This window comes from Chlamydotis macqueenii, chromosome 2 (assembly GCF_036417535.1).
Source record: "Chlamydotis macqueenii isolate bChlMac1 chromosome 2, bChlMac1.mat, whole genome shotgun sequence".
NCBI classification, from domain to species: domain Eukaryota; kingdom Metazoa; phylum Chordata; class Aves; order Otidiformes; family Otididae; genus Chlamydotis; species Chlamydotis macqueenii.
In genome coordinates, this window is record NC_141557.1 from 36947641 (window position 1) to 36972550 (window position 24910).

A 24910-nucleotide genomic window follows, 5' to 3' on the forward strand; every position below is an offset into this window, starting at 1 on the left:
ATGAAAGAATTCATACGAACAGGACAAAAACAATTTTTTCCTGCAGTCTTGCAGCTTGTTCCTCCTAAGTTCCTTTTTGTTCTAAACCAAGAGGTGGACAAAGTCTATTTCAGCATTAGCAATCTAAAATCAAATCTCAGCTGAGATTAATTTGCATGAGTAATGAAAGCTATTTTCAAGTGTGGCATTATATATATGTATTTTTTTTTTAAGTAAATGCTTACATTTTTATTTTTCTGGGGCACTACCTATGGCACTCTTGGCTTTGTTTTGTGCTTTGAAGTTCAAACTAGTGGCCAGCTGGAAATGGGTTTAGAGCTTCCTTACCACTGTGGAAGCAACTATGGCAGATACTTAGGATGGAGAATTATTTAGTTTAACAAGCAATTAGGACGATATTTTCAGAATAATAAATCAAACTCACACCCCTAGACAGACGGGACAGAGAGATCTAACGCACAGATTTTTGTGCCCCTGCCCTGACAAGCAGAGGTGCTGCAGCCCACCAGTCTCAGAGGCTGATATTGCCATCGTTCAGATCCAAGCGACACTAATTTCCCCGGACCACTTTATCATCAAGTAGGGCAAGAAAAACCCAGTTTGACATTCCTACAAGCAAACAGGTTTTCCAGAGAAATCCAGAGAAGAGAGGCCTGCCTTCTCAGCCACCTGAAAGCACAATCTGAAGGCCAGTGAGCAGACAAGAACCCACAGGGTGACATGTTGTTCATAATACGTTGCTCAGCAGCACTCACATTCCTGCATGCATGACAAAACGGGGGTACCTCATTCCTCCAGCTGGCTGGGAGGCCGCTCGCCAGCAACTGCCTTGCCCTGACAGAAACAAGGCTCACTAGGGCAAAGCTGTAATGTTTCCATCTGCAAATTGCCTTTAAAAGAAATCCAGAGGAAAAGATTTATTTCCTTTTCTTCTTGTTAGATGCTTCTAGCGCACAATCTGGGGCAGAAAAAACGAGGGCAACCAGCCAGCTCCAAGCGCAGGCCCTCGTGGGGCTGCTGGGCAGAAGCAGTTCGGCAGGTGGACAGCTTTTGGCAGGGGGACAGAGTAGTGGCATTTTTAATCTGTGCCACGGGGCAGCATTTTGGCTTCCACGTGGGCTTTAAAAAGCACCCAGCTCTACCAAGGCACCCGCTCGTGGGATGGTGCGCCGGGCTGCAGCTGGACTTCACCCTCCTGTGCTCGAGGGTGGGGATGGAAAAGGGGGCCGCCGGCTGAAGGCCCAGGCCAGGGCCCCCTCCCTGAGGTACAGCCCCGCCTGGGCAGGCGCCAGGCCCGAGGCGGCGGCACCGGCACGCAGCCCGGTGGGGCCGTTGGGGCCGGATCCGGCCGGCGCTCACCTGCCCCCGACCCCGCGCGCTCCCCCTCCAGTTTGTCTCCCCCTCGGGACGGCGTGTGTTAAATTACTACTTAAAATAAATAAATAAATCCTTCCTGAGGACCGGGACGGGCTTTCTTCCACCCCTCAAGATCTTCAGATCCCAACCCCCCCCGCTCCGCTCCTTCCCCCCGCCTCCCAGCCAACTCCCACCGCCCCTGAGGGGAGGCGGGCGGCTGCCGTACCTGGCGGCCTCTGCCCGGGGAGGAGCGCGCCGCGCTGCCCCGGCCTCCACCCCCCTACCCCCCCGGCACCGGTACGGGCACCGGCACGGGCCGCCGAGCAGGTGGGCGCGGAAGGGGCGCAGCGCGGCGGCTCCTGGGGTTGGGGCGGCGGGGGTGTTCCCGCTGCCTCCGTCCCGCCTCGCCGCCCCCGGCAGCCGGAGGCCCAGGGGTGGGGGCCGAGGCGGCCGCCTCCCTGCAGCCCGAAGGCCGGGACCTCCCCCTCCGCGCCGCGGGGGACCGAGACAACTCGGCGGACAAACTTGCTGCCGCTGCTCGTAACCGGCCCCGCGGCGGCGGCCGGGCATCGCCGCTGCTCCGCGTCCCTCCCCGGTCAGCGTCCGGGAGGCGGGCCGGGCTGAGCGGGGAGAGCCGAGGCTTTGGGATGCGGTTCCTCGCAGCGCCGGGGGAAGCGTGGCTGCACCTTTAGGTACAGGTTCTGCGCGGCGCTGCCTTTCTGTTTTTTTTTTTTTTTCCTTTTTTCCAAGTGAAGGGAAACGGGCTGTTTTCAGGCGGCGGTGGGTAGGAATAACTTTTTCCCTAGTTTTTGCCCTTGAAGTAGATGCGCTGGAATAGGTCAGCTGAGAAAAGGGCTGAGTGACAGTCAAAGGCACCGTGTGTTGAGTGTGTACCCATTGCAGGGGGAGTGCTGGAGAGGTGTTAGAAAGGCCGCTTTAAAGGTTTGTTATTTAATATTAATATTTAAATATTTAATAAGAATGAACATGGGTAAAAACATGACTAAAATCCTGTCACACCTGCGTCAGCCTGTTAGCGCTAATACGGAGCGGCAGGGAATTTGCTCGTAGAGGGCAGTGAGAGGGATTTCTGTTATTATTCTTAGGATACGCTGGGAGCTGGCGAAGGCGTAGGTGCGGTGGTTGTGTCACGGTCCCTGTGCGGGGAGTTGTGGAGGAAGGGTGTGTTTGCCTTGTTCACAAAGTTCGGGAGTTCTAGGAACAGGAAGGACACAGCAGGCCAACATGCCTTTCTTTCGTTTGTTACTCAAAGTGGAATACTGCTAAGGGAGGTTTCTGAAAGGCAGCAAAATGAGTCTGATTTAGGAGAGGAGGCACTGAGATATAAGAAAAAGGTTGATGATACCAGCACTGTCTTGGGGCAGTCTGGGTTTATAGGCTGAAATTTGCAAGTGCTTCTGCTGATTCAGATGATGAAATATTGCTAAAATTGTGATAACAGTGATACCTCTTAGCATGCTTGCTGTGTGAAACAAATTGTTGAACTGCTTCCTGATAAAAGCAGTGTTTTCTGTTTCTCCATCTGTATATGGAGCACAAACTTCTGTTTATTTAACAACGTGTATCTGTATAATCACTGTTAAAAGCCTTCAGTTTGCATCCTGTGTGCAGAAAGGCGAGCCAGAGGGAAGATGATCAAGGAAAGGCATACAACTTTATTCCGTGATGGCAGTCCGAGCTGGGACGCTTGTTAGGTATGTGAGGAGGGTTCCCCTTCACTGCCTGAACCTGTGACCCAAAACAGTGTCCTGACTGGAATGTGCTGCCACCCACGGCTCGTGAGGGACATTGCCCAACTTGAGGGTGGAAAGATTGAGTCTGCTTTGCCATCAGTTACCAGCTTCCGTGTACAAGGTAACACAGAAGGAGCTTGGTGTGGGACTCTTAGATTGCGTAAGTGTGTTTTGTTTCACTGATAGAATGCTTTGGATGTTTTGCTGTAAATGATGATGACAAAATGTGGGTTAGACTCATAACCAGAAAGAAATTCTGTGGGAGTTGATTCTTCTCCTGTAGAAGATCCTGGGGCTTAGCAATCAACATGCAACCCGTCTTGATGTTACGGTGACCTTGCTATTAAACATTTTTAAGTATTAACTACAACATCTTATTAAGATCGAGGCTCCAGTAGGCTGTGTTATACAAAATTGCACAAAATACTTATATTGCAAGCCTGTACCAGCTTGCAATATAAGTGTGAAATTTGATTTTTTTTAAATGAAGAATATACATTCTATGAAGGTATAAATAGTTTGATCAGCTTTATATACAGACTTTGGTTGCTTAGGGGCAGATGCAAAGCTTAATTCAGTAGGTGCAATGTTCAAGTCATTGTTGGTTTGGATCTATTCCTAGAAATGATTAAGATACACTTGAGATTCTGATTCTGTGATTGTACTGCACTGGAAAGAGCAACATATGATTATATTTATGAAACCATACAGTATAATACAAAGCAACTCCCTTATTTTTTTTGTCTTTCTTCATCAGTTCCCCCCAAAGGGAATATAAATAAAGATCTTGTAGCATCTCAATTTCTGTTACTGCACTACATCAGCAAGGGCTATGCTAGGATTGTGTACATAATTACATGAATTTACAGAAAGTATTTAGGTATTTTTTTCAAACAGCAAATCAAAACATAGCAGTGTTGTGTCTCAGTAAGCATACCGTAAGTCAGCAGTGTTTGTGGAATGTCATAACAGAATGTAGCGTAGATGCTACTAGATGCTCTTTACACTTAAAAATTTTTGTTGTTGTTGCTGATGAGGTCAGTATTTTGGGAAATTCATTGTCCTCTGAAAAGAAGACCTTGGAGTGAAAACAATACCTTAGTCATAACAAATAGAAAAATATTTGCACATTTTAAGAGATAGTAAATCATGCTATTCAACTTTGAAGCTTTAAAAATCTATTTTATATTATATCTAAAATAAATATTAACTGATATTAAATAGTATAATATTAATATTTAAAAATCTTCTAACTCCAAAGGGAAGCAAAGCAGTGAAAGGATTAGTGTCAAATTTCTTTGTATGTTTGTTAGTCATAACTCACCTTTACATGATTTTTTAGAGGCATCTGCTTCTGTGGAAGCTTTTCTTCTGTGTGGTCAGAAGTTCCTTTCAGTTACTAAAAGCAGGTGAGACTGGACTAGCTCAGTTCGGTTCTCTTCCCCTTGACTTCCACAAGTTACTGGTCCTGGATTTGTATGAGCATCTTCTGCATTACTATGTGGGTATTTTATGCCATTCATTATAAAGTCTAATAAATTAAGGTCTAAGATCACAAACAAAAAGTTGAAGCAGATGATTGCTTTGGGAAAATGATAACCAGGCTCTGTTGTGCCAGAATAAAGATTCCTGGCTTCTTCAAGTAAAATTAGTATCTAAATAAACACAGTAATCAACTATAATATCCAGTGAATTCTTTTAGATAGAAGTCTTCAGTACTCACCTCACACTGAGTTACTAGTGACTGCTATGCAATTTTGAGGTATAGCTTTCTGGAATGCCTTTACCACTGTTCTTACAGATCTTCCCTAATTAGTCTGTGGCCTTACACAAAGTAGTTACTGTCTTTGAAATGCTGAAGCTTTCTGAAAATTGGCTTATAGTAGCAAAACTTTAATGGGACTTCACAATTGCTTTTTCATTTGCGGTCATTCTTCGTCAGGGTTGTCCAATGGCTTTGCAGGCAGGATGACCATTGATGTAAACAGTGGTATATTTGCAAACAGGGCTTGGGGCTTCCAAATCTGAGAGAGAAAAAAAAAAGTGTAATTTTAGACAAAATGGTATTCTTTTGAATATACCCACCTTAATTTGACTTTTGAGTATCAGTGAGTGGACTCGTTCAGTGTTACATACATGACAGGTGTAAAGCTGCCTTTGGATTGCTTTCAAAGTATGTGAAACAGCTAAAGAGTTTTTCATAAGGTATGAAAAGTGTGTTTCCATGCCTTGATAATTCAGACAACAGCTGAAACGGATTTCCTTTAGACTACCAGAAATACCTGTCTCTCAAATAAGATCATGCGTGGGGAGCCCGAGTCTCCTTTGTATTGGCCCTGTGTCATCTTTCGCCTCTGTTATGAACAGATAAATAACCCTCTGTGATGGGAATGGTATCATTTTTTAGCCAGCCCAGGCTGAGGAGAGCAGCAAATCAGCTATACTCTAGCTACAGTGTAAGTGATAATACCAAGTGAAAAGGGGAGGAAAACTGAACCAAAGGTCCCTACAAGATAAAGTTCACTAAATGTAGGAACAGAAAAGTCAGCATGAAAGCACTTGCTCAATCTTGACACTGCTCTTACAAATGTCTAAGAAAACTACGTCCTGTGTCTGCTCTGCAGCTTCTCTGTAATGGACAGACTGTATCCTTCATTTACGCTGTTTGCAATTGCAATGTCTGCCTTGATAAATTAAAGTGATGGCTAGAAATTACAGTGCTTCTACTCGATTCATACGATAGCGGTAAATACTTCCTTCTAGATGGACAAAGCGAATGAATGGATTTAGAGACAGTCACCCCTTTGTGTTGGTCCCTTTCACTAACTGTATGCAGGTCTGTAGATGACTGCTGCACCATTGAACTTATTCTACTTACTATATCATGTTTTACTCTCTTCATTGTAAGTAACAAAAAAAGGGAAAAAAAAAGAGGAGAGCAGAAAATGGTACTGGATCACAAGGGAGGTCTTGGGATCTTTTGTTCCTCCTTCATATCCACTTGTTTGAAAGGTATTACATTATTGCTTTCCTAACTCATGTAGTTTTATGCAGTGAAAAATGTACACACACCAGCGCTGCTGGCTGCATATAAAATAGTCCTGGCAAATATGTGACTTTTGTCCAAGTCAGTTACACTTTTGTTGTATAGAATCGTAGAATGGCTTGGGTTGGAAGGGACCTTTAAAGGTCACCTAGTCCAACCCCTGTGCAAGGAGCAGGGACATCTTCGACTAGATCAGGTCGCTCAGAGCCTCATCCAGCCTGGCCTTGAGTAACACTATATCTGTACAAAATCTACAGATCTGTTGTGTTAGTTGAGTAGAGACAAAAAGAAAATAGCAGAAAACGCAAGCCAGGCTTATGTATCAGGAAAACAGAACATTTTTTTAGTAACTTATTTTCAGAGGAAGTGTTTGCTCCTCTTGGGGATGCGTGAATCACTGCAAAGATATCTGTCAAATTCTGCCTAGGATTTGGACAGAAAGTTGCTTCAGTTGATCAGCTGTGCGAGTGCAGACAGCTTAAGACACACTAGTGATGTAGTGATGTTGTGTTACTGTGGCTTGTATTTGCTTGAGTATTTTCAGAATTAAACCCGAAGAACTGACCTCACTTCTACTGAAAACAACGGAAAATTTAGCATAAAAAATAATAAGAGGTGGATTACTCCTGAAATTAGTAAATTGACAGAGGAGGTGGAGACTGCATCTGTAGCGTACTGAGTGAGAGGTGTAGGGCCCAACAGAGCATTTAACGCAGAATGAAAGCCTTTTTTAGCCTTGAAATGACTAAGTAGCAAGGAAATTATGCAAAAAGCGGATTGTACAAAATATTCTTGGATCAAGTGATCATGAGTTTACATTGACTTGGCAGTAGGGTAAATGCTGCAGTGCCAAGTGGGGATACCAGAGCTGGCTCTGAACAAGCTGTACCAGGAGCTGCAAAGGCCAGTATAGCTGCAGAATGTGTATGCTGTGGTTGCTTTGCTGCTTTCTTCTGCCCAGACTATTTTACCTGGTTATTTTTCTCCAAAATTTCAGTCTTGTATCCAGTCTGTCATGAGGCTTTGTACATTGGCACTAATACTTACCAGGTCTAGTCAGGATATATCTCCTGGTACTTCCTAGAATCACATTTCCTTTTCTTTCAGAGGCAAATCAGTCTAGCTCTGCATTTCCCATGTTTTTCTCAGTACTGGCAACCTGTGCTGAACCTCTAGTGTCATCATGCAGTTATTTACTTTTGCACCATGTGCAATGTTTCTTTCCCCAGGACAGACAACTCTACCTTTTAAATGGATTGTCTCCCTTTGCCTTGCATCAACAGCAGGCAACAGGTGAGGTGAATGGTGAAAAGAGCAAAGACAAAGAAGAAAGTGGAGAGAGGGAACTGAGAGACTGGTAAACCATGAGAAAATAAGAGAAATTTTCAGAGGGAAGTAAAGGAAGAGAAGGGCCAAATACACACTGATAAAAGTGAAAGGTGGAGTACAAAACCAGCATAAAATTTGACACCAGAGTTGGTGGAAACGAGTGAGTCCTCCTCTTTCCTCTGCTTGGTCTGGTGGACACTAGCTGCATTGGAAGTATTCTTGGCAGCTGATTCTAATCTACTTGTTCAAAGAAGGAAAATTGTAGAAAACCACTTTGCTGCTTTGTGTCTATGATAGACACAACCTCAAAAAAAATCTTCTATTGCCACTTAATCGCTAGAATTATTTTCCTTCTTCAGCAGGCAGCAAAGTTCGTTGACTATTTTTTGATTCCTGGTGTTTATTGCTTATTTTGTGTGTACGTGTAGGCATCAGTCACATTGTCCTCTCTGAATATAATGACTTTCACAAAGGATTGCAACTGATGTCCTTTAGTAAGTCAAAGGGCTGAATCTTCAATTTAATAAAACTCATATTGTTTCTTCTAAGAACATTGTTTTCCTAGCAGTTCAGACCTAGGCCTATAAATCAAACATCTTTTGTCAGGGATTTTTTAGGGAATTAACAGTTGCAAATGACTTTGCAATTTGTTGTTCTTTGTGGAATATAGTCCTGCATAAATGGGTGTAAGTTTGGTGGAGCTAGGTATTTTGTCCATTGCCTTCAAAAACAGCTAACAATTTTTTGTACAAGGAAGCATATCTACACTTTCATGCATGTAGGAAATTTTATAAATATATCAGCTATGATAGTTAAGGGACAGTAAGACCACTTTGCACTTTATTTATTTCAGAACACTGAATTAGTTAAAATAATAAAGATGCAACTTTATGGTAGTGTAGCGAGGCTTCCTTAATAATATAGGGGTTTATATACCCTTTCTTATAAGTATGGAAGCCTTACTCTGGTGAAAGGAGCCTCTAAGATGAGGTTACCAACTATGTCCTTGAAATGGAGTAGCGGTTTCAAAACGATTGACAGATAAGAGCATGAAAGTAAGAACGTTCAGAAGTTGTAGTTTAATTTGTCGGGACACCAAGGCTAGCATTTTTACCACTGAAAATAGATTTAGAAGGAATATTAAGTAATCACAACTTCACTGAAAACTAGGATCAAAGATTCCCTTTCTTTATTTGAGGTGAGGATTTCCGGTGACCAGACCATCACATTTTGCATCCCTTATAAAGACAATTCTTACACCATACAGTGACCACAATCTGTACTGGGGCATGATACCGATACTGTATTGTAGGGAAGAATGGCTCATGTTAGATTTCCAGATTTATTTTCCTTGCATTGCCAGTATTAGACTGTGTTTCTTAAGCTGGTAGGTATCAACTTGATGTGGCATGCATACAAGTTTCTATAAATTTATATTTCCAAGATGGGAAGCTGCGAATGTTTAAAATAGGATCTCTGATGAAACATCATGTGGTTGAAAGTGAGAATTTTAGAATTATTTGAGACGTGAATTTTGAAAGTGTGGTAGTCTTGTGATACCCACGTTTGCAAATTATTTTCACTTGATTGGCATTTGAAAACAGACATTTGTTGAGCTGTGTATAGCAAATATAAAAAGCAAGATGCTGAATACTACCTTGTTTAGGTTCTCTATTTTGATGCTAGCTACTTAATTGGAAAGCAAAATTTTAGTCTGTTAAGGGAATTGATTAAACAATTTAAGGAATTTCTTTGGTGGAAACCATTCTGTGTGCAGGTATACTTTTCAGATAATCTCTTTATATTATATGAATGATAGTAAATAAATATATTAATAAATATAAATAAATGTGTTGTTAATAGTTATGTGAAAGCATACAATTTACTTCTCTGCAGAGACCACAACATTTGCAAGTGTTAACTTGAAACATCAGGTTGCCTCTACTAAGAGACCTCAAATGCTGTTCACGGTGAAACTCTTGAGGAGTATAAAACGGTGATCTTCAGAACGTGGCAGTGACCTTGAACTTCCACTGAGCTGCACTTTATTTAGCTTAGGCCAATCATTAACCTTGCTAATGACTGTATATCAAATTTGCCATTGTTTATATATTTGGTAGTGAAATAGGTCGTGTCTGTGTGGATGATACGATATATTTAAAGGAAACTCTGTATAAATTGTTTCCTTTGCAAAGTTATGTCTTTGTGCAAGTTCTAATTGCTTCTAACTTACCTCATTTGTCTTTGGACTCTTTAGCTTCAGGTTAGCGCTGCTGTGTGCATAATATATTTCTTTTTCTTAGGTGGTGTTCTTTTCTGTTACTCCTTGTTTAAAAGAGGATGACAAATTCTCTTATTCTGCTCCCTTACAGCAATTAGTCTTCTGTGGCAGATCCCTGTGGAGTAGAGGAAGCTACGCCCTGGAATAGTCATGTATAGGGATGTGAAGTCATCTGCGCAGCTTTGCCTCTGAAGGGAGGCTTGTCAAGACATAGCACTTCAGTTTCTGGCCTCAGCACCATAGGGAACACAGCAGAGAGGCCTGCCCACAGTACACATGGAAGCAAGGCGTCTTCAGATTCCTGTAAGCTGTGCTAGGTCAACCCTAGCCAGTTTGTTGCAGTGTTGTCAGGCTCCTGGCTGTTTTTTCGGGCAGAAAGGGGATACAGCCCTTAGCTGGAACAAGCCTGGTGGAAATAGTCTAAACTGGGGAGAACTTAACATTGCTTGGCTTCAATGCAGGACGCTGTTATGTGCTGTGAGACAATCCCACAGACCCTGCGTAGACAAATGCTGTGTAAGAGTGCTGCATCGGATATTAAATGGAGGAAGAGCCCCTGAGGTTTGTACATTTCAATAGAAATGAAAAAGCCAGATTCTGCCTTTAGTTGAAGTGATGTAAACGGCGACTGAGGGCAGAAGTTTGTCTCATAAGCAGTACGCAATCCAGGTATTGTCTGCTAGGAAATGGAGAAAGGCTAGAGTTTTCTTAGTCAGCTGTAGGAATATACCTGTGAGTGTATTAAAATATATCTAGTAAGACAGGTATGTATGTGAGTGTTTGCATTTCTCATGAGCTGTAAAAGAAGGTAACAGTTTCACACTTCTGTACTGCTCTTAAATCTCTCAAATACAGCACACTGTCAAATATTTTATGGACGGGGTTTTTTCTGCAGAGAGACTATGACAATACTCTGAAGGCTCTTCCTTGATTCTTCCTTGTTCTGTTCTCTGAACACAAAAAGTCATTCACACTGAAAGTGGTGGAAAGAAATGTAGCATCTGGTGCTTAGAAATCACACATTTTGATTCTGCTATACTTAAAATCTAAACTAGTTCATTCCAAACAAAAGCTTTTTCCAAGTCATTTCCAGTTGCGTGCTAGAGGCAGAAGAAAAATTGATCTGTGGAACACACGTCTGCTACTCTGTTTTTTTCTCTTTTCTGCTTCTACATGTGTTGTACTGTCTTTAAAAGATTTGTGGTGTGCCTGTACCAGTTACTTCAGCTGTTCTTTGGTGATGTTTGACAGGAGCAAATGGGGGCACGATTAGGCTCACTGTCTACTTTTCAGATCATGAAAGTTGATCAGATGCTTATTGATGCTGTTTCTCCTGTGTAATTTTGAATTTCTTTTTGTTTTTTGTTAAAATATAAGGACTTAAAAGCTATAACTCAGAACAGTATACTTAATGAGGAAATCATATTTGATTATATAAAAGCTGATTAAAAGTTTAAAACTGTTTGTGATCTACTTCTTTCTTCCATTTTTAATCAAGAAAATAAGACCAATGTTTTAGATAAGCTTTCCTGCACATCTGTGAAATATCCACCCCAGCCTTGACTTTGAAGCAAAAAGAATGTATAAATTTCCCCAAAGCTGAATTATCTACCTCAGAGTCAGCAGTTGCAATGACTGCAAATCCAGTAATAATGGATGAGTTATTTTGCAAGTCCTTTCTCCAAATTGATTAAAAGTATTGCATTTTCAATTCCAGCTGTGTTGTTAAGTATTAATGAGTATACCACCTAAAGATTATAGCCATATTAAAGAAAAAAAAAAACAAACAACAAAACAAATGTTAATACTTAAGAAATAATTTTGTGTATAAATGCATATTACATGCTTTTAAATAGCTGTGATTTTTTTTTTTTTTTTGGAGCTTGAGTTCTATATTGAGGACTGCACTTGCTGTTCTTACTTAAACCCAGCTGCTGGTCAAGCAAGCTCTGTGAGAAGATGCAAGGAACAGTCTGAAATTACCAGTCTTAGAATTACCCTTACCAAGAGGACAAAAAAAGACCAATTATTTTGAGATCAGAGTACAGTAATAATGCTTACTGACTGATAGGACAACTTGTAAGAAATAAAACAGCTTAAAAAGTATAGTTAGTCCTTGTAAATATACTTCTGAGTTCTAATTCTTATGTTTCACAAAGCTGATGCTGAGGGCTAGGAGAAATTTTTGTTTGGCACAGGGTAGAGTCATCCGCAGTGGAGTACAAATGCGATCAAATTAAGAAAAGGAGAAATTAGGCTGAATGTCAGGCAATCTAAACTATGAGAGTTATTTGACTGTGGAAGAGCTTCCCAGGGGAAATAATACAAGCCACGTTATTTGGGACACCTAAAATTAGACTTCAGAAAGCACTAAAAAAAAAAAATGTACAACCTTGCTTTGGTAGGGAAGTGGACTAGAAAAAGAAGGATTTGGGATTTTCATTCTTTTGCAATAAACCCTACAGGTTTTGGGCCTGATTCTGTTTCATGATGTGGAAGTCAAGGGAAGATTTACATTGCTTTTTGCCTGAGAAGACTGAGGCTAGACACACAGGCTTCTCCCCTCCACCTATTGCCAACTTTCAAAACTGTATCTTTATATTTCTGTCCCTCAGGGATAGTTCAGCCCTCTCTCTTCCAATTATAAACATGTATCTTCAGAGGAGAGGAGAAAGGGCATGTGTGCCTTAAGGACCCTTTGTAGCATTTCCCTCTTGTCTGGCTCTTAACAGACACCAGAACTGATCAATGTGATACTCCTTTTTTGTTTTTAATTCAGAGCTTATTTTAGCTTATAATGTTCTGAAGCTGTTGTCTGAAGTTGCCAACTGTATTTTAACTAACAGCTTGAGGAGGGGAGAAGAGGCAGCCTTCAACCGATGTGTGTTGATACGTTGAAAGTGTTGCAGTCTTCTCCATAATTCTATTTAAATACAAACCGTGTAAATGAAATAAATGAAGTGATACAAAAGAGGTTGTCATACCCCATCCTCCGTCTTAAAATGTATAGATCATGCAGTTATGACTAAATTTTGCGAGCCAATTTTATTATGGTAAGTTAGTTTAAAGATGCCTACCTATATCTGCATAAAGTCTTTCTTTGCTGTAGTGTCTGCTTGTGAGACTGACAGCACTCCTTCTCCCAAAGCCTTCTTGAACAAACAGAACCCTTATGTGGAAAATATTTCTTTGTTGTGTAGGTATTAAATGGGATCACCTTCACACTGTAATAGTATCAGTATAAAAAAGATATGAATTTGTCTGTGTGGACAAAAGTATGCCAAGGTCAGGACGCTGAGCCTCTGGATCTGTGATAAGAGACAATGGGAGGCTCATACACAGAATTTTGTGAAAGATTGTGTGTGGAGGATTCAAAAAAGCACAGGAGGAAAGCTGTAGGACATCTCCAGTATTTCATTCAAAGGTTGTGGGTTATAGCCCCCCAAAATGCATGCTGCTTCTGTGTCCCTGGACAAAGAGGATTCAGGGGAGGAGAGTGGGATACATGGTGAAGTGAACACTTCCTGTGCACTGAATTTGGGGTTGTAAATGGGCACAATTTCTGGGCCTGGAACTGAGCTGCATCACTTGGAGGAATGGGAGCTGGGCTTGGGGAGAGAGGCAGATAGAAAAGTCAACTGATTGTATTTCAGATGCAAGGATGACTTCTAAATACCAAGAGCTGATTCCCATTTCCTTTCTCCCACTGCTGCTCGCCCCCAGTGTGCTTTACCTCCTGCTGCCATGCACATGGTCTGCCACAGAAGCGTGGGTTGTATTTTTTTTTTTCTAATTTGACTAAGAGCATATTTCCCCATCTAAATCCTTAATGAAGACAAAAGGCTTGTATCGCAGGGTAGGAAGATACTAACCCGAAACGTTACTAGGAGGGAAGACTCATTCTCCTTATGTCTATGTTTTTGAATGACTTAATTGAGGAAAAGATGTATCTTCTGATGATGGCTTTTTGCACATGGCAACAATGAGGGTGGAATGGTGGAGATGCTGCAATGCTGGCTTTCTTGGAAAGTTTTGTTAAGCCATTATTGAAGTGATTGTAACCAATTCTGTTAGAGATCTGGGGTGCTTTGATATGCTAGTCCTTTGCACAGCAACCTCCCAAGGGAGAAAGCAAATGTTGCAGAGGTTCTACATAGTTATTTTTTTATTGATCTCCCATAAAATATTTTGCAAGCTACAGCAGAAGGAGAATACTCAGATGTTATCTGGCTCTTGTTCAGGAACACTTGCTAGGAAGTGGACCTGCATGTACCTGCCTGTTTCCTTGTATTCTGCATGTACCTCATGTACCTTTTAACTTCATTGCCTCTTCTAATCCATCCCTCTCTAACAAAACAGCCAAGTATTCTCCTGGAAATGGTAACTTGCTTCATTTCTGTCTTGTCCTGTCTCCTGAAGCTCACCAGATTGAACTGTCTAATTTCTCCTGCTTGTACAGGTGATTCTTAAATTACTTGACCAAAAGGTTGCAGGCAGCTGGAAAAGCATAAACAGAGTGCCTGCTTTTTTGAAAGAAGGGAAAGATGAAGGGAGTACAGTCTGGGAACTGTCGTCCTTTCAACTTAACGTAAATATATTGAAAAACATCAAGATGAGTAAAATGTTTCTAAGTGCTTGGAGGAGTCAGGAAAACAAATTATGATCTGCAGAGATGTATAAAGAAAAAATGTGTCAAATCAGTGTAATTTCCCGCTAAGATAAAGCCTTACAGAAAGGAAAGAAATAGCAGGTGTCGTATTTTGCTTTATTGTAGGGCTTTTGACACTGTTTCGCATGACATTGTGAAGAGTTGCAGAAGACAGTTATAACATGGGCATAAAACTAGATGTAAACCCATGTTTGGAGCATTTATCCAAGAGTCACTATCAAAATAAAAGAAGTTATCAAGTATGGCTTGCAGAGGGCTCTCTTTGCCACTGCCTAGTACTTTCATTTGCAGTTTTACTGATGGAATACAAGAGTTGCTTATTAACTTTAGAGATTACTTCCGACTGAGAGGGGATGCAGTCATGTTGGGAGCTGGGTTAGAGATGAAAATCAGTGAGTGATGCCCTGTCATTCTGCAGGAGATTTAAAAAACAAAAACCAAAACAATAACATGCAGCTTTTTGGGGGGGAAGATATGTATTTTTTTAGTCAGTGTATTACTAAAGAATTCTGAAAAGTTAACATTTAAAAATGGCAGGAAAACACATGTGACTTTAGTACTTGAAACACTTGGTCCTTATATGCTGTCATTTGGTAATAAAACTATATTTAATGAAACTTTAATTTGTAGAATTATTTCTTCAGTTATTATTCAATCCTGTATTTTTTTTCTTTTTATTTATTTTTGTAACATTGGAGCAAGTCCGGTGACCCTCACAAAGTTCCTTATGCTATCCTTAGAGCAGCAAAACTCTGGCTTAAAGTCATTGGAGTTTTTGTCCCAGCAGGAGTGTCTACATGTGGCTGACTGTGATTTGTTCTCTGCAGAATTTCATTTCAAGGCTATGGGCTAGATTAAGGCAGAACATAATAGTTAAAGCTGGACAAGCTGGCATCTGTGCATTTGGTGTTCGTGGCACTTGTCCAGATCTGTGAGCTTGCTCTTTAGATGAACATTGTCATCAGAGAACTATAATGAGGCTGTTCGTACTGTAGTTTTGGAAGCAGTGCAGTGTAAAAGTCTTCAGTCTGCTGAGAGCTAGAAATTTGGCTGATCTTCAGCTTACAGTGTATTAACACGTTCTTTTTTATTATTATTTTTATTTTTCCCACTTTTCTTTCTCCTCCCTTCCTTCCTCTCAAGGACATAGACTGTCTATATTTTTCATAACTGCGTGAAGCTAGAAATCGTAACGGATGCCTGTGCCGCCGCCACCACCACCTCCTCCTCCTCCTCCTCCTCCACCTCCACCACCTTCTGGAGGGCCCCCTCCACCACCACCTCTGGTAAGATTGACTTTTCATCTCTATTAGCAGAACCTTAGTTATAGTAGCCATCTCAAAGCCCCCAGAATTTTGGTATGGATTTTCAGAGCTGTGCTCTCCGAAGAGTGGTGCATGAGATGATCCATTGGGGTGTGGGAAGAAAATATTAGAACTTTAGTCATACATGTGTATACTTTATAAATAAATAAATATATGTATATTGGGGTCCATGCTCAAAATTTTTTTTAGTGCTGGGGGTACGGGATCAAAAAGTTTGGAGACAATTGCATGTGGTGAGAATTTAACATTTGTGAATATGTCTTCGGCCACAAGCAACTGATTTTTGTATTGGTAATATGCAGGTGGTAAGTATTAATTTCCTCATCCTCTTTCTTACAGCTTCTGGTAAGACTCACAGTGCTCCGCTGTAGGTGTTGCTCTTTCTAGTACATGCTGTCTTCCGGGGGATACAGCACAATATGCTTTTATACATGTGCAGGAGTAATTACCGCTTGTAACAGGTCATTACTCTGTGTGTCGTGAAGTAGAACATGTGCCCTGCCAGCACTTTTGCAGTAAGAGGAGAATGCTCTGAGTGGAGTTTCAGGGTATTACATTTTCATACCTTCACAGTCAATTACTGCACCTGTGTAAGTCATTCCTTGTCTGCAGTCATTTGTTCATAGCCTATTTCTGCATTTAAATTCTTAGACCGTATATGAAGTAGTGAAACCTGGTGTGATTGTATTCAAGATATAAAATCTCTCCTTACTTTTTCCATGTATTTTTCTGTCACTATTGTAGTTATTTGCAGTGTTTGTTAGTCCCTGTAGCAAAACAGTAAGTGGTACTTCAAGTGTACTTCAAATTACATACTTTTTTTTTTTTTAAATTAACTTTATTTCTGCCTTGCATTCTCTGGCATCTCTGCCTGTTTTGTTCCTATGAAGGTCTGTTGATTTTGTTTGATAATGTTCCTATATTATCTTCTTCCAGGAGGAGGTTTCCTTGCATGTTTTTCTCTGCTGCTTTGGAGAGAAACTATTTTGTAAAACTTTCCATTAATTGTGGAGATGAAGAAGAGGAAGACAAAGACAGTACATGCAATCAGCAGTGCTTGATTCCTTTTATTCTGTTTTAACTTTGGGCACCATGAGCAGTGTTATCAATTAGCAGCTCTTTTGGGTTGGTACACAACCTATAGTTAGATACTGAAACAAGTGGGCTGAGTTTTGTGAGCAACTTAATGCCTGCAACTGCAATTAAAGTCAACAGAAGCTGCAAGTGTTCCTATCCTAATAAATTTAGCTTAGTAAGTATCTAGCGACATTTTTAGCCTCCTCTAACAGATGCCAATTGTCAAAGACTTGAGAAAGCTGAGGACCCCTGAGAACTAGTACAAACAAGATTTTTTTGTTTTGTTTTGTTTCCTCTCCTTTTCTGATGACTAAAACCACTACTATGGTAGGGTTTTAAGACAAGAAGGGTTATACTGTATTTTCGTGTTTCAGTTAGATTGTTCTGTTACCAGTGTGATCTTCTGCAGGTAAGACATACAGAATTTAGGGTCAGTTTTATCTTGGTGATACAATGCAAACTAAATGTATTTCTAATTCATATCTGATACTAAAGCCTTCCTTTTAATAAATGTTGACACTAAAAAGAGCACAGGAACCGACATAAAGCATTAGTAAAATAATGTAGCAGAATATTATTTTTTTCTGTAACAGCAAAAAGATTTTTCTCTGTTAAAACTGAACGAGAGAGACGGTCTGTAGTCTACCTGCTGAGTTCAGCAAAAGCACATTATGAGAGAGATTCAGCTCTCCAGTTGGTGCGAAGTTGCAGAGTAAAATATTCTGATGGGGGAATCCTTGAAAACTTGCTACGAACCCTATTTTATTTTACAAGGAAGCTGTTTGCTAGAACTTGGCATCTGTCTTTTACAACTGCTAAACTGCCCAGCTGTTGTTACAGCTGCTAAATCCACAGTTGGAGAGTGGAAGAAGAAAAAATTCTAACAGACATGTAGCTTTAAGGAAGATCTTCAAAACAAATAACTTTTGTTTGGCTAACACCTGGAAACGTTCCAAAGTAAACAGCACTGTGATTTTTATTATACTGATGTAATTAAATCAGAGTAATGTTTACATGTTAGCAGTTAAAACTTAGGTTTTAAGTTCGCCATTGATATGCAGGCGAGCCACTGGTTTAACTTACTTGATTTATGTTAAGAGAAATGTCTGTGTGTAGGTTGAAGTTTTAGAATTCTGTTATTTTGCATGATGCCATTGCAAGGGTACCATAGACTTGTCTTGGTTTTCTAATTATAAGGATAGTAGCTGTACTTTCCTCTTGCTTTCATTATTAAGAGATTTTCAGCAGTAGTCACCACCTTATCTTTTTTTTTCTGCACATTTTCTTAGTGAATATTATGAGCCATGGTCCCAAATGATTCTGCAGTCCTTACTTCATTGAAATCCCAAGCACTGGTGGCACTTGACTTTTTTTTTTTGTACTGTTAATTCCCTCTTAAGGCAGAAGACAAGTTCTTTCCTACTCTTTGCAAAGATTTTGGACCTGCAGATATTTTGTGAGCAGAAGTCAGTATGAGTACTTACGGAGGTTGTTGCAAGGCAATACTGAAGTGATTTGGAGATGGTATTTATGATGTGGTAGGATCTACCTGTGCCCAGCAGCTGAAAAGCTACTGGCTGTTAGAGTGTATGTAAAACAAAGCGAAGTGGATTTTTCAGGAAGGAATGGCAGGGTGTCTGCAATAGCAGATGTAGGTGGTTGAGTCAAAATGTAAATATAGCTAATTGGATTAATTGAGAATGTCTTCAAATGCCTGCCTTCTGGGGGTCATAGATAAAGATGAGAGGGATGAGTAAGCAGAAGAAAACAGTGCCTCAACACATTTTCTGGCACTGGCTTACAGAATTGAGATCTCTCTTTCACTTTTTCCCATCCACCCTAATAAAGGTAACTTAGAAAAGAGGCATTAGGATGTCTGTCCTAAAACTCTTTCAATTTTATAGCCCTATGTGCATCACACAGAGTTGATTTTTCATAGTTTTTTTTTGTTGTTGTTTGTGAGTTTTTCTTGTTTAAAGCTCTCTGTTACTGAAAAACTTATTTTTATTCCCCCTCTGTTTCTTTTATGCCTTTTGGTTTCGCATATGAGGCATTCTGGTTAGTTTTGGTTGTTGTATTTCCAGAAGTAGATATCACCACTGAGACTGATTAAAAATTTTCTCTGCTTAATCTCTCAAGAGAGGATCAAGAGAGAATTTTGCTTTGATAAACCATGTTCACTTTTTACGTGCAGTGGAGTCTGCTCACTGCTGTGCTGCCTTTGTCTGTACATTTGGATTCCTAATATTATGATCAGTCATCACCTATTAAAATGTTAATATTGAAGGAAGTGTGTATGTGTAGCAGTCCTGCTGGGTTGTGCCTTATTCAGAGAAGATGTTTGTTTAATGATTCATGTGTTTGTGGAGTTTAAGAAAGTACTTCTAGTCTCTTTAAAATTGTTCTTATTGAAGTCTTAGCATGGAAATTAACCCTCAAAATCACAGTGGATCAGATTATCAAAGCCAGTAAAGTAGCACCAGGAGATTATTTGCCTTATTAGCATACTGAAAACTAGGAGAGCAAGAGGAGAAAGTAATATGCTTACTTTGGTGAGAGAGATGCGAAACTTGAAATAATGCTGAATGCTAGGCTGGCATGTAGATTAATCTTAGTGACTGCTTCACTCTTATTTAGTTTAAAAAAAAAAAAAGGAAAGAAATAGAATTTCTGTTGTAGATAAACATATGTCAGCGTTTATCAAGTTTGTTATTCTGACCTTATTTTCTAGTCTTGTAATAAAAAAAACTCAGAAAAGCAATTCCTCATAGTATAACACTGTGATTAAATGCATAATTTACACAGAGGTAGGATTTCCAAGATTAAGAAAAACATCAACTGATAGTTTTCCTGGGGGAGATTTTTTTTTTTCCCCTCCTTCATGCATTTGTCAGAGTGCAAACTTTGTTGAGCTGTTTCCTTCAACTTTCCCAAGAAATTCAGAGAGCTACAGTGCTTATCTGAAGTTGTGTGGGAGTTGGTTTTGCTCCTGTGACATTCAGCACTCAGCACTACTGTTCTTTGGAAGGAGAAAAAACAACGTATGTAAAACAGCTTGTCTGAAGATAATGATGATTTATGGTATTTTGATTCGGTCTTATAAAATGTAATATAAGAAGGAGAATGTGCGCATATGAGTGTGTGTATGCATAAATGTGTGTGCATGCTTGCTAATTGTTTATTGTAAAAATTAAGGCAATTTCTCAAGTTTTAATTCAGACCCCTAGGCATGCAACTGTAACACTGAAAGAACAGAATCATGCATAGTGCCAATTACAAAATACATAGGAACGTGTTTATTAAAATTTTATGCGAGCTGTGAGTAAGATGATATTTAGTACTTTGTGATGAAGTCCCTAGGTCAGGAGATACTAAATCATAATATTTATTGCTGCTAGGTAGAACGTATCAGAGTGAGAGAGAGTGCAGGGTTGGTAATCTTGTTGATGACAGGCTGTCATACAGACCGTGCTAAGGGCTGCGTGAAGTGCAGCTGAAATTTTTCAGAATGCTTTGTTCTGGCCAAAATACAAGAAACAGATTTATAGTGTTTCAATAATGTATCATGCCTCACAATCTGCTTTCACAAAGAAGTGAGGGGGAATATAAAGAAAAAATGCTGTGTCTTTGTGTGGTTTATTTGACTTAGTTTTCAGATAGTGGAAAATACGGGATTGCGTAGCTGTGGCATCTCAAAGGGTTGCTGCTGGAGCCTTCTGCTCTTGTAGTGAACAAATACAGAAAGCGTAAGCAGAAGCTGTGAAAGGTGAGGAAAGTGTAAAGGAAACAAATACTACGTTGGCATTGCTCCATTTCATCTGGACAGGTACAGGGGCGTGTACTGCATATATTCATATGTGCTGATCTTGTTGAATGCTTTCCTTGAGATCTCTTGGGTCACCATTTTTAATGTGTCCAGGTGGTGCGTTCTGTTTTGCAGTTGTCTTCATAATGTTGTGTGTTGTATGTGTTGTCTGAATGGAATGGGAAACGCTTAAATTTATTTTTCTTATTCTTCTATCTGTTTTTCATCTGTATAATTTTCTATATAAAAGTATGGAAATTGCAGTGTGTCACAGATGTGCCAGTTGTAAATGATCAAGCCCAGGTACTGGAAGCAGCTTAGCTGCAGAGAGCTAATAGGTTAAGTTATCATTCTAATCACAAGGTAATACAGCCCTGAAAAATCAGTATCCCCATCTATCTTGTATGCAATGGCTACATATTAAATTCCATCTGTCAATTGATATTATACTCGTAGCCTTTTAATTAAAAGAGAACCCAGAATTACAGCGATACTTGAGTTGGACTTCTCTGCGTGGCTGGAAGTGTTAGTTTCTCGCTGTTCTCCTATCTTGGGCTGACCATAATTTTGCATGGATGCTAAAAGGCATTTCAGAATGAACAGCAACTTCTGCTGTAGTGGCACCAGCTTCTGTTTGACATTTTCATTGCAATGCCAGGGCATCAGGTTTTCTTGTTTATGTAAGAATTTTCACTTCTGTTCTAATTGATGCAGAGGAAATTTTTTATTTTGAATCTGAAAAATTTAGAAATCAGAAGGTGAAGTTAAAAAAAAAATTGAAGCCAGTCTCAGGGTATTTTTTAGTAACTGACTTGTGATCTTTCTGAACTGCTGGGAAGCACTTTTAGAGTAGTTTTGATTTTACACTGCCTCCATTTTGGTGGATTCTGTTACTGCATATTTTCTTTTAGTGAAAGAACAGCCAGAATTGTTGTTTAAAATGTGGGTGTCAGTAAGTTAAATACCCACAGAAAAGCTAAATGGCTCAGCAGGTATAAATCGTCATATTGATTCTATTGCATTTTTGTGTTCAGGTACAGAAATTTAACAACCCAGACTAGAAAACTTTAAGTACACTTTGTTAATAAGCCCACGGCTCTGTTTGTAGCAGGAGCGATTGAACCTTTAAGTGTGCAAGATTTTACATTGTCTGATGGAATAGCACTAACATAAAATGAAGTTGGTTTTGTTGGGTGCAGTGGCATTGATTACTGGTGATGTTTGAAATGAGCACTGGAATATAGATGTAGAAGAGAGTAACTCCTGCTATGCTATTTTTTTAAATATTTTGTTCTCTGCCCTTGTGTCTGCTGGTACACTTCAAGCAGGTAGATGCTAGTGCAGAGCAGGCACCATCTCTGCTAACACCGAGGCGGCTCGTTATTTGGGACTAATGCCAGGACTAGGCGGTGGCTAAAACGCTGGGAAGAGATCTGCAACAACTTTTGCACGGTACTTGCCTTGCTAGAAGCTGAGGAACGAGGCTGGTGTAGACACAGCCTATCTAAGTACACACATTGCTCGATGACCTTTTCAGCCCGGCAGGTTCAGATTGTAGAACTTTGTGCGATGGAGACTGAGATCGTGGTTAATCGTTATTGAGCTGGATGTAGATGGAATCGTGAAACGCTGGTCCTGTCATTCTCTTGAAACAATGACTTCATTAGCTGGCAGGAAGCTATTTGGCAGGTCCACTCATGTGAGTTCCCTCAAAAAAAATGTTGGCTGGAGAGTGACTCCTTGCATAGGAAACATTTGAAGCTCAGCTTGCTAGAAGGCTGAGAGATTGCCGTGTTTACCCAGGTAGACCAAGTGCCAAGAATTAATTAGTTTCATTCTGTGCTACACAGGAGAAACACAAGAAGTGGCTCTGATCTTGTGATTGACTGTGCAGGTGGAGTCTTGCACTGTGGTGAGGTTTCCTGTAATTAAAAAGTTTTAAATCAGAGGTTGGGACTCTGTTGTGAATAGATGAACCAAAACTCACACATACCAGATCTCACAAGCTTCTTTATAAATGAACAGTTTAAAATACTTAAAATAAAAGAAGTCGTGTGCTTTGTTGTTGAAAATTGTTGGATTTTTTCTTAGGCTGGAAGGGGGGATTGTTTTTATTTTATTTATTTTTTTTTTTACATTTGATAGTGCATGAGTGAAACCACACCTGATGCATATTTAAAGAAAATGCAAGAAGCATAACAATGTTTTTCTCTATTGTACTTCTGCTTGTGACTTGCTGGGAACTGAGCTTACTTTTTTATTTTAGTAAGCTCCTGGGTTTTGTTGTAGTTGCTTTTCTCAACGCATTCCCGGGAGAGACTTCAGCTGCCCATTTGAGAATTCTTTGTAAAAGCAATACTCTTGCCTGCTGGGCAAACTACTTCTGCTGCAAATACAAAATAGTGCATTCTTGGCATAATTCTCATCTAGTAAAGGTGGATTGATCTGAAAAACAAAATATCTTTGTCTGTGCCCTTCAAGATGGGTGTGAGCACCAACCCTGTGCCTGGCTTTCTTTCAAAGGCGCAGGAGCTTTATGGCTGGATGGGGACCCAGTCATCGTCTCTTCCCCAGTGCCCTCTTACTTGGAGAGCCTTGCAGTGCCATATGGGTGGTGAGAACACTCATCATCCTTCCTCAGATGATTTACCAACCCCAAACAAGCTATGCTTTCCCCTCAATGTTCTTAGCCATCTCTGGCATGACGCATATACAGCATTACACAGCTACCTTCACTTTTATTGTCCATTTTCCTGAACAATCTGTATTTGTCTACACCAGAATTCCAGTTATTGTTAGCATAGGAATAATGTTTGGGGGTTTTTGTTATATTTCCAGTTGCTTGGTTCTTCCTTCATGCTTTGCAGGTCCTTGAATTAAGGTTTAGATGTTTCAGTTGTCTCTCACTGATGCAGAGATTTTTTTTGGCCAGACTTGGTGCTGTCATGTCACTGACTGCATTTCCTACACAGCTATTGCTGGTTTTGCCCTGTCTGCTGTTCTGCATGCTGGTTTGAATTGTCCATTGCCATGTTTGTAGATTTTTTTTCTGTTGCATTTCTTAGTTTAAGTTTGGTCTCTGAATCATGTCAGATTGGATACCAGAGAAGGCCAGGACTGGCCCAGGAGGTCCTGTTTTCATGAATTTGTGTCTCTGTGATTAAGCATTCCTTATCTTAGTGCTTTCTGTTCATCTTTTTTTTTTTTTTATCTTGCTGCAACGTCTTTCCCCTTCCTTAAAAGCCAAACCTGAAGTGTTGCATGCTGCGTTGGTGAAGATCCCTTGCCTCGGCCCATGTCTGTGTAGGTTTGGCTGAGTGTGGCAGAGAAAAATAATAAGAAAGCAAGAGTTTGCTAAGGGGTGTCCTCAGACACTTCTTTTACTGAAATATACGCTGTGTATGCCTTCTGCCAGTATCTGTGTTTGATCTCTGCATTTAATCTTTTTTTTTTTTTTTCATGTAGGGGGAAAAAATTGGGCATGGGAAGGGTGATTGACACCAGATTCACAGAAATAAATGAAATTGTCAGCAAAGGAGAGTGTTCTTTTTCTGCCCATGATAAAATACTGCATGTCAAATTGATTGATTTTTAATTTTATCAGTATAAGTCTCACCAAATAGATAGTTAGGGATAAGCTAAATGTATTTTGACTTCTTTTTTTGGTTTAGTTTTTTTTTTTTATCTAGTTCAGATAAATAAATACATTTTCTACACAGATGTATTTCCAATATTTCTTATTAAAGGTGACCAGGAAAGGGAATCTACTGTGACGATACAATTCATTACATATTGGGAGTATAAATACTCAGTACTATAAGTTCTCTGAAATAAAAGAGAATATAGTAGCTTTGGATGGAATTGTGTTTTATTTTATCTTATCCATGGCTTCTGCTTATTGCATCCTCTTTTCCCAGTTAGCTGATGGATTTATTCTGAAGCAGAGGTCCACAGCTGGCTGGCTACTGGATGGTCCAGACAGCTGGAGATACATTTTTGCTGCAACTGTCATGTTTGTGAAGATCTACACTACCTTGAAGTGTTTTGCAAATTCAATAAAAAGCATATTTAAAAATCAGAGTAAATATAACCCATTGATGGGGCAGTGTATGGATCCACTGTGACCTGAACTACCTGCCCGGAGTCCAGAGGATTTCCCCTTTTTCTGTGTGCAGGGGTGCTCTTTATATCTGAAAGATAATAATTAATACTTCCCCACAATTAGTACTACTATGAACCTTTTCAAATGCCTGGTGCCTTCTGCATTT

At 40.1% G+C, this 24910-nt stretch overlaps 1 protein-coding gene across 2 annotated transcripts in view; it reads left to right on the forward strand.

Moving 5' to 3' along the window:
• The first annotated feature begins 1888 nt into the window (after positions 1-1888).
• WIPF3 (WAS/WASL interacting protein family member 3) overlaps positions 1889-24910 on the forward strand; it is a 35919-nt gene continuing 12897 nt past the window's right edge. The window contains exons 1-2 of one of the 2 annotated variants that reach the window (XM_086742593.1): positions 1889-2048; positions 15579-15721. In XM_086742593.1, the coding sequence (XP_086598719.1) occupies positions 15632-15721 (90 nt within the window). In that variant the 5' untranslated portion in view covers positions 1889-2048; positions 15579-15631. Of the gene's footprint in view, positions 2049-3186; positions 3271-15578; positions 15722-24910 lie in introns of those variants that run through there. The other variant, XM_086742594.1, reaches the window with a different exon arrangement.